At 41.3% G+C, this 10,185-nt stretch overlaps 1 protein-coding gene across 7 annotated transcripts in view; it reads left to right on the forward strand.

Annotated features, from left to right (window-relative positions):
- Positions 1-10,185, forward strand: part of kif21b (kinesin family member 21B) — a 69,152-nt gene that overhangs the window by 37,211 nt on the left and 21,756 nt on the right. For 4 of the 7 annotated variants that reach the window (XM_005731381.1, XM_005731377.1, XM_005731379.1 and 1 more), the window contains exons 21-27: positions 909-1,074; positions 1,492-1,552; positions 1,700-1,757; positions 2,196-2,440; positions 3,095-3,163; positions 3,284-3,394; positions 7,499-7,537. In XM_005731381.1, the coding sequence (XP_005731438.1) occupies positions 909-1,074; positions 1,492-1,552; positions 1,700-1,757; positions 2,196-2,440; positions 3,095-3,163; positions 3,284-3,394; positions 7,499-7,537 (749 nt within the window). The remainder of the gene's footprint in view (positions 1-908; positions 1,075-1,491; positions 1,553-1,699; positions 1,758-2,195; positions 2,441-3,094; positions 3,164-3,283; positions 3,395-7,498; positions 7,538-10,185) is intronic. The other 3 variants (XM_005731383.1, XM_005731380.1, XM_005731382.1) reach the window with 2 other exon arrangements.

The following is a 10,185-nucleotide window of genomic DNA, read 5'->3' on the forward strand; positions in this document are numbered from 1 at the left end:
CTTTCTCACAGTCGGGGCTGAAAGCCGACAGCTCGCTGATTCTGATCTGTCGGCGGGTCGGCGCTTTGTGTTCACGCCCTTTATGCGCCGATTCTAAAGCTGTTAGTTTGATCTCTCTCCAAACAATATTGACTGAACCAGCAGCAAAAGAAGATCCAAACGCTTCACATAAAATCGTCATGAATTCACTCTGACTTTTACTGTTTTGCTTCCACCGCGATGCACAGCTCTCTCTCTCTCTCTCTGTACTTCAAGAACAGTTTCCCTTTCGTCATTATTCGCTTGCTTGTTACGCACCAGTCTACTGTTGTTTACAGCACTGTCGGCCGCTGTTTTTTTTCCCTTTTACATTCTTCCGAAAAGAAAACCTAATTTCTGCTGTTCAATACTGAACAAATTTAAACTTTTTAAAATTATTCAAAATGCAAAACGCTTAACGTGTCTCTAATAAAACCGCTGTAACTTCAGAGGTAATGTTCATATGTTGATTAATGGTTTTCTTTCGTTTTTGATGTACTGCAGAATATTTTTATAAAATTCCAGAACAGGAAAACCTTCATGTTTTTCTGTGTTTTATCTTCAGCTACTTTGACACAAAGGCATCTGCTGTGACGCTTACACCTGTGATAAAGTCTTGTGTGTGTCAGCTTTCTTTTTATTGATACAAAAATATGTAAATGTACTGATCTGAATTATAATATTTCTGACTGTCAAAATTTCCCAGATTAAAATCGAATCGAATTAAATCGAATCGTGGATCGAATCGATTCGGGACCTTGTGAATCGGAATTGAATCGATTCTAGAAATCAGTGACGATACCCAGCCCTAATTGAGAGCCTATTAAAATAGTTCAGTGTTACAGTATTGTGTTGTTGTTGTTTTTATATTTTCTTTCGTCTTCCTGCAGAGTTTGCAGGTGGCTCAGAAGGAGGCTCAAATCAGACTGCTCGAAGGCCAGCTGAGACAGACAGATGTGATTGGCTCGTCCCACAATCACATGATCCTCGATGCCCTAAGAGAAAAGGCTGAGTGCATCCCCGAGCTCCAGGCTCTCATCCACAACGTACAGCAGGGTAAGAGAGGACTCCTGTGCGTCATGTGGTGAGACAAAGGAGAAGGAAGACATAAAAAGTAGAGAAGCTGCACAGTTGCCCACTTTTTCTTTGTTCTAGTTTCTTCTCACACATGAAAGTGCTGTGTTGCATCATAGCAGATGGACTGTGTTTAGCCCCATTGCTTCTTGGTAAAGCATAAAGAAAAATAAACAACAATGTTTTCGATTCTTAGAAAAACCATATGTGGATTCAGTTTTAGTGTAGGAATACTACATATGCCTTGGGAATTGTGTCAAGAAGGGCATCTGTTGTAAAAATCATCCAGATCAAATATGCGTACCTACCCACTGTAGGGATCCTCGTGAATAAGGGGCGCAGAATGTGGCATTAGGGCATCCTGTGGCACCGTGAGACATAATGGTGTTTTGCTTCCAGAGAATGGTTATGCGAGCACAGATGAGGAGCCCTCTGAATTCAGCCAAGCCTCCGACAGCAGGTGAGCTGTCTTTCCTACACAACATCATACAGCGTATCTTATAGGGCTCATACCCATCGCTCTGACCCATTTAAAAATTCGCACACACATCTATTTCAGTAAAGATTTCTGCACATGTTCACGTTTATCTTTCCTCTCTGCCTCCAGCGTGTCTCAGATGAAAGAATCGAACAGCCAAGATGACTTCAAAACAAAATTACAGCAGGTTTGTGCTGTTTCTTATAAGGTTTTTTTTAGTTCCTATGCACATGCCATAGTGCCATTCTTGTTTGTGACCATGAGGTGGCAGTAGAAGCAAACACTTCAAATGACTCCCAGAAGCTTAGAGGCATAAGGATTCCTCATTTGGCACAAATCCCTCTTATTAGTCTGCTAAAGTTTTGTTTTTCTCTTTCTTCTTGCTGACCTAGAATAATAACCTAGAATGACTTCTGCCGTGTTTGTTTTACTGCTCTTCTTCTATTTTCTTTGTGCTTTTCCCTGCTGAACGATGTTCTCAGGCTGTATATATAATCTCCCTTTGCACCTTAATTACAATCATTGTTTTTCTCTTTATTTCATGCCCCAGTTTTTTCCCCCTATCCAAGCATCCTTCTTCTTCTGTGGTCCTCTGTAATAACAGCGGTTCATATTTTTCATCCAGATGGAGCCCCGTCTCTCAGCTCAGATGAAGGCGGTGTCAGCAGAGTACCTCGGTCCAATCCTGGACCCCTCATCCGGCAGCAAACCGCAATACATCACCAAGTCTCTGGCTTCACTGACGGACATCCAGGAGGACGGCCTGAGTCTTGCTCCAGGGAGCCTTGGGCTCAGCCTGGCATTAAGAGACACGTATCACAGGGACCGGGTATCCCGCACCATCAGCTTGCCTGTGAGGGGTCACACCTTGTAAGTCACTGGCAGATCATAGTGATAACTAAGATGAAGCCCTGACTTTTCTTTAAGTCTTATCAGTATGTGGAACCAATGAGAGGAATGATTGGCTCTAGTACTGTCATCTTGTGTGAGATTGCATTTGTCATTATCCACTATATATACATTGTGAGCATCTCTTTTAGCTTCTCGTGAATATTTTAGCCATTGTTTCCATCTTAAAAGTGACTACACTTCATGTAATATAAATCAGTGCGTGCAGAATTCATATGATGAGGATATTTTGTTTCTAAATCTAATATTCATTTCTGTTTTTTGGTTTTTCAGCATCAATAACAAAAGTTTTCCTTTTGCAGTCATTTACTAAAATGTGTGAAATTTTGTGAATCCTGCACAAGTAAACATCTTCTGAAAATCAGAAAATAGAAAGCGGTTTATCAGGTATTATTCTGTTTCGTGGCAGCAAAAACAACTCAGGCGAATTGCCACGAGTCCTCAGTGATGTGTGTGATTTGATATTTGAAGAGATTAGGCTGCTAGAAATGCTTTTAAACTGCATAAACCTTGCTGCTTATCGAGTCCCAACAGTTCACATAGATGTCTGTCATCCTTTCTGTGCACTCCCCTGAACGTTTGCTTAGTTTGCTTGCATTTGTCTGTGTGTGTCAGTCCCAGGCAGTCTCGGGGCTATGACACTTCCCCCCTAACCAGAAGGAAATCTTACGACCGTGCGTACAGGTACATGTAATGCTCATTTCGCTAGCAGATGGATCGCACTTTGTTCTAGCAGTTTATTTACACAGTGGGACTCTTTAACTTCCTCATCCTAAACTCCACCATCTTTCTGCCCCTTGTCAGGCCGACTGATGGCTACACTCCCCCCTCCTCCCCTCCTCTGAGGACCAGGAACGACCGCAACGTCTTCTCGAGGCTCACCAGCAACCAAACCCAAGGTTCTGCTCTGGACAAGTGAGTGCAGATCCATACGCACAAACGCCACCTGTGTCCATCAGTCGGTCACGCTTTGAAAGATTCCCATCCTTTTTTCTTTTCTTTTCTTCTTTTTTCCCTCTTCCATGTTTTACCTCAGTTTTTCTGCAGACAGGCTGAAGGTCAGGCCTTTTTGAAGGGAAAGTGGTTCTGTCAATAATTTAAATAAGCCTTTTAAGAATGTTCACTACTAGCTTGCCTTCATCTGAATCCCTTTCTTAGATAAATCCCTTTCTTCTGGCATTAATGTGAAACCCGCAGAAACAGATGTTGCAGGCAGTCTTGGAATCCAGGTGTCAAACCCAAACCGCAATCTATTCAAACCTGCGCGTAGCAGCGGTAACAATGAGGTGTAATTGCAGTAGGCTTCCAATTCGCATACAGAAATTACCAGGAGACAATGGCAAATCAGGAGAGGGGTGTGTGGGGGGGGAGCTCAGATGGTAACACCCACTGCTCAAATGTGGTGTCAGGGCAGCAGTGGCTGGGAAGCAACCAGGATGTGGGATGATATGAAATCAGTTTTGAGGTGACGTGCTGTGCATGACAATGATCTTCGTTCAGGAAAGAGAAATCCGCCTGACCAATCTTATATCATCCAATATAAACAGCCCTGTAATTAATCTTATCTTACAATACTGGGTTTGTTGAGGCTGTGCATGACAAAACTTAATTCAAATTTATGATAATTTCCGAGGATGGTGTCAGCCGTGATGTTGAGCGGTCCCATTCCTGATGTCATTTTTTTTAAAAGGTAAAAGAATTATAAAACTCCGCTCAGCGTGTATTTGTGTAATCTTACTACATCGGATTGAGGGAACATGTGGGCATGAGATGCATGTTGATGCAGAGTCGGGAAGGAGCAGGCGGTCTTGTTTCCTTCCTGCTTACAATCAATTCAAACTTTCTGCTCTGACAAATGTCAGCAGTTGATTTCAGCCTCTGCTCTAAAGTTGATTTCTAATCTGTGCTAATCCACAGCATTTCTCATCTTTATTAACATCTAATTGGCAGCAAGGATGCTGTGTGAAACGAGTTAGGGTGTCGTGGCTGTGCGTGCGTGCGTGTGTGCTTTATGTGGGTTGCGTGTGTTGGAGCGTGTGGGTACTGATTATCCGGAGCAGGGGTAGGTAAATGAGATGGCTGTTGCCATGTTTCTGTGCAGCTGTAGGATTTTTCCAACTTGGAATGGGAGATGTTTTTGTTTAGGGTCTTAATAAGCTACCCAAAGCTTTGATTTCAGCACATCAGTAGATTGCTGATGTTGTAGTCACATAATTTAAGTTTGCTCAGTCAATACTGGAACTGAAAAAAAGGCTGAAAAAAGTTCCCATTTGATATGTTGTCAGGTATTCTGATTGTACTGTACACCTGTGCACACAGTTGCGGTTGAACACAAAAGGCAAATTGAGTGGGCTCATTGTTAAATCTAGTTTTGTTGTACTGCTTTGTGAAACGTAATCCAGACATTGCTGAGATTATTGCAAACAATGCATCTGGAGCCAGTTTGTTGGCATTCCTTGTATAGACATTGTGTTGTATTTTCACATACAAGATTCCTGGGAAAAATCATTTGGACTGTGTCTGCAATAATCCTGTGTCATATCTAATACACAGTAATAGTTAGTGTTCTTTACTCTGTTTGGTTTAGACAAATGTGCTGCTCGAGTGCTTTTGTAAAAAACTCTCTGAGGACTTTAACCAAACGTTCACAACTACGGTGACCTGCATGGTTAAATAAAGGTTACGCTGACTAGCCATACCATCTTGTTGCTCGGTGGTAGTCCAGCTTCGGCAGCACATCGTACGTACAGTGTTTAACAAATTTGTTAGACCCTCTGTCATAAAAACAAGAAAACCCAAATAAATCTTTTTAAAACGAAAAATTACCGAATTACTGTTTTTATATCCACATGGGATTTCTCTGGGAAATGAGTAATTAATCAAGCATGACGTTCAAGCACTAAAACTAATTATTCAGGAATGTAAGTAAACAACAGCAACTTTGCATCTTATTCACAAAATAATAATGCGCTTGTCTAGTTTTTCTGCTTTTTTAATATAAACAATAAATCTGGAAAATTTTAGATAACAGCAATAATTATATTATGGTGGTATAATTTTCATTTTGATTAAAGAGCTTGAGCATACTGGTGGCTTAACCATTACAGAATCATAAAATATGATTTTGGTAAAAACCAGTACTGTTAATTTAGCATAAACTTTACAATTGATGGTGGTCTAATAAATGTGTTGAGCACTGGAGATCTTTTCGGCGGTTATATAAATCAATGAAAATGTTTTCTTTCTATAGCACTTTAATTCAATAGCTGTCGTTCATGAAACATTTTTTACTGTGTTTAGGTGTGATAGACAGGAATATATACTGGCACTAGTTTTGATGGGAAAAATGTGTTTGGAAGTTATGTGTGTGTTTTGTTGCTTCTTGTTTAAAAGCAAGCAGTGGGTGCAACACTTAGCAGAGGTCTACTGTTTGAAATCTACATTTGATTGACATCACTCACACTTTCTCTGTCACTTAATTTCTCATCTCGGACACACATTTACAGCTTAATCCAGCAATATATACATAAAACAAACCCATTAAAATGTGAGATGTGATTTTGACTGGACTATATTGTGTTTCTGTTCTTTCACATTTGAGTAGACTGGTTGCCCAAGAGACTGGGATCAAGTGTTTGACACTGATTTGAAAGGCAAATGAGGACGAGGAATTTCAACCAAAGTTTCCTTGTCATGTCTTGGATAAAAAGGCTTTGAATCGAATTCACTTTACTTTTACATGCTCCATAATCAATAAATTTTAAAAGTATTTTAAAGGGAGTCAAATCGCTCTGTGCTAATAGCTACTACGGCTGGCAGTAAATGCCAAGAACGGGAAGAATTGCCATCACCTTTAAACACCGCTGTTCCCTCCGGACATATCCAGAACTTTCTGTTTTATTATTTCATGCTAAGAGTGAAAAGCCCGGGCCCTCTTAGTGAGAAACCAGAGGCTATAAAATATTTACAATATAATAACACTTTTATTGCATTGTTACACACATATCATTATTTCCCTTTAAGCTCTTTGGGAGGTGTGGGTGTGGCCTAGAAATTTGTTTCCCTTATTGTCTAGTCAACTGGATTTTCCCTTCTGTTAACTCTGTTTGCCATCCTTGATGCCTTTTCTGTACTAATTAGCTAAATGTGGCAGGAAAGAGTGGATTTAGGAGGACACACTGACATCATACTATAGTCATGCGTAGAGGACAGGACAACTGTAATCTTTGCGTATGACTATCCTGCCGTCAGTGCTTCCTCCTTGACTGTCTTTCGTTTTCTTTCAGGTTCTTTGTTCACACAGATACTTTCATATTCGGGGAAAGTCACTTACTTGCTTTCTTGGATCGCATTACGCGACAAGATTGCTACCTCTAGCATGTCACAGCCAGTAGCTGTTAGCCAGACTGCTAGCCATTGGAAACAGCTAGCTCACCGTCACCGCAAAGTCTCATTAATCTGGACATTACTATATATCTTGTTTGTTTAATTCATACAAAACATAATCTTATTAATCTCAAGTGTCTTGAGGTTTATTATTATTTGCAGTATTTTTTTGAGAGGTGCTTTAGAGGTGTTGGTAGACAAACGTTGCCCTTCAAGACTATGCTAAGCTATTAGCTGCTAGTAGTAATCGAACTGCGAGACTCGGAGAGGTATTAGTCTTTACATCCTGACACGTGGTGCAAAAGTGAATAATTTTTTCCCCAAACATGAAACAGTTTCTTTAAAGCTTTCTGTGCAGACACTGGTCAAACAGTAAAGCCTGTTCAGTGATTGTCTTTGTGAAACAGCACCTTTCATGGCGAACCACGCGATAATGGCAGAGCAAGCTTTACTGTTGACCAAGCTTTCCTGTCAGTTTGCTCATTGCTTTATATCTAAAATCCCTTCCACTAGTCACGCCTCTCCTTTTTAACCCTTTGCCAGTAACCCTTCTGTCTTTTCTTAGCGTGATTAACCCTTTCCTCTTCCCACCTTGCCCTCCCTCCCTCTCCCTTGCTCCTCTTCTGCCTCTAGGTCGGATGACAGCGACTCCTCGCTCTCAGAGGTGCTCAGGTAGAGGAACCGTATCTGTCTCTCTCTCACTCTCTGTTTTCCCATTTGCCTGTTGACTCACTCGGTGTCATCTCGTCTCCACCAGTCGTCAGCGCCTCACCTGGCCTCTTCATCTCCACCTTCATATTCCATCGGTTGTGCATGTTTTAACCGCAGACCACTTCTCTTGACCCACCCAGGCTTTTCCATCGCTGTGATCTTGCATTTGTGGTCACACAAGTGAACCACACCACTTTTTTTTCAGGCTGAAGAAACTGGTGGAAATTAAAGTAATTACTCCTCTTAATGGTCTCCATGGTCAGCCACTTGGTAAATTCAGTCTTGTTAAAGGACAGAGGATTGATAACATATGAGTTAAATGAATATTTGAACGTCTACTTAATAGACACTCATGCATGTCTATTAATTGCGTAGCTGGACTCTGCAGTCATTTAGCTACGTTTAAATATAAGAGTGAAAGCTGAAGCGTAGCAATTGCAATTCATGTTTTTACAGGGCTTTTTGTCCCTACCTAATTCTTAACCTAAGGAGCCCAGTTTGCCAGCTAACCAGAAGCTCTTTATACAGATCTAACACAGTATTTATAATAATTAAAAATAACTTTGATCAAACTCTAGATGTGTTTGTGCTGGTTTTGCGTATGACAGTATTCATTCTTTCTTAGACAAAACAAAGCACACCATTTTGAATTTTAACAGATTTAAGTAAGCAGTTGCTAGAAGTGGCTTCCTGTTTAGCTGCAAATCAAATAAGCATCCATCCATTTTCTTCAGCTTATCCAATTCAGGGTCAGGGGTGGGGTGGGGGGTGGGGTTGTTTGAGCCAATCCCAGCTGTCATGGGGTGAGTGGCGGAAAGACCACCAGTTCATCACAGGGCTAATACAGAGAGACAGGCAGTCATTTACACTCACATTCACACTTATGGCCAGTTTAGTGTCACCAGTTAACCTAACCTCCTGCATATCTTTGGAAGCTGGAGTACCTGGAGAGTCTCACACAGGTAGAAACTGCAAACGCCACACAGAAAGCTCTCTACTGGCTGGTGGATTCAAACCAAGGACCTTCTTGCCACCTTGTGTCCCAACAAAAAAACATATATCCCAAAACCTCAATTAATTTCATTAAGACAAACACATGGGCCTATATATAGTTTTTATCGGGCATCTGTATTCCTTTTAGTCACACACACAAATAGATGCTCCTCTCACCAGGACCCTTCTGTCTTTTTTTCTGTGCACTGCAGAGAGTCCCTCCCCTCTCGCATGTTTTCATTAGTGCTGGTCTCTTGGGTCTTGGCCCTGCAACATCCATTAGCAGCTCTTCCATGCTGCATAACACACTATAGCACACGATGATATCTTCCATGTATGCTGATAGAACTGAAACAATTTCTGCTATTTGGAGCATTGCAGTGCCATCAGAAGTAGAGTGCTGCTCGTGCAGCGTGTGCCGTACGTCCTTTTTCGAGGAAAATGAGCGAGCGAAAGAGAGAGACTGAAGAAAATATCCAGACTAATCAACTAATGCTATATGCTTTGTTTTAATTTATTGTCAGGTCACCAAAGTAGCTCGGTTAAGCTAAGATTCTATTAAGAAAGGAAATAAATAGTGTTTCTGGTAATTACTTTAGATTAATTTCCATTTTAATCACAGAGAATGGAACATGAAGACTTTAATCAGGCAAAATAATGGGCTAAAATTAGAAAGGTTTATTTAACTAAAACCCCTTTAAAGATAAATTTATGAAACATACATATTTAATCCCTTCCTCTCTTCCCCATATATTAAACATAGATTGCTTTTCTTCTTCTTTGTAAACTCAAACCAGTCACCAGTTTTCTGACATCACCTTTTCTAAAGGAACTGAAGTTGAAGAGAAATGGGTGGGGCTGACTGTGTTTGCACCATAAAGCTGCTGTCACAGTCTGACTTTATATCTGTATTCCTAATCAGACTAATGCTGTCGTCTTGTCACACCTCACCGCTCACCCACATGTGTCACATAGCCCTTTTTCCTGGGCCCCAAAAGGGCATTGGCTCTGGCGTTGCAGAGAGTCAGTTCCCATCTAAGCGATGGAGAATGGACTCTGCATGTGGTGCTGCTGACGTCTCGGTGTGGTGGGGTTTATTTTTGAGTTCCGGGCTGCTGTGGAGTTGGTCTTCCAGGCTGTGGCTGCTGTCATCAATTATTTTGAGCTTCTTGTGTGCAGTTTCTTTTTTTTGTTTCTTTGGGGAGGTGAAATTTGGCAGATGTGCATGCGGCTTCTTTTTACTTGCTGATGAATGAGACTTTTGACTTTGGTTGGCGTTCTGAAACACCGTAACAGACATACCAAGTATGATTTGCGGTTTCACTTTTGATTTGACTTGTGTATTTATTTGTGTGTGTGTTGTCATGCTGGACATGAGCATCCGTGCTGTGAAACAGAAGATGAGCATGTTGTCACCCTTGACAAGTTTGAAGCACACCCTTCTGTATTTTGCTCACTCCGTGCAGAAACAAATCTGTCCTGAGTTTTGTGTGCATATTCTTTTCTCTCCTCACATCCTCCGGCTCCTCTTCAGTGTTTTGCCTCTTACTTCACCCTCTCTTTCTCTTTCTTTCTCACACACACACACACGCGCACACGCGCGCACACACACACAC

Source organism: Pundamilia nyererei, unplaced genomic scaffold (assembly GCF_000239375.1).
Source record: "Pundamilia nyererei isolate P.nyererei 1_Seehausen unplaced genomic scaffold, PunNye1.0 scaffold00042, whole genome shotgun sequence".
Taxonomy (NCBI): Eukaryota; Metazoa; Chordata; class Actinopteri; order Cichliformes; family Cichlidae; genus Pundamilia; species Pundamilia nyererei.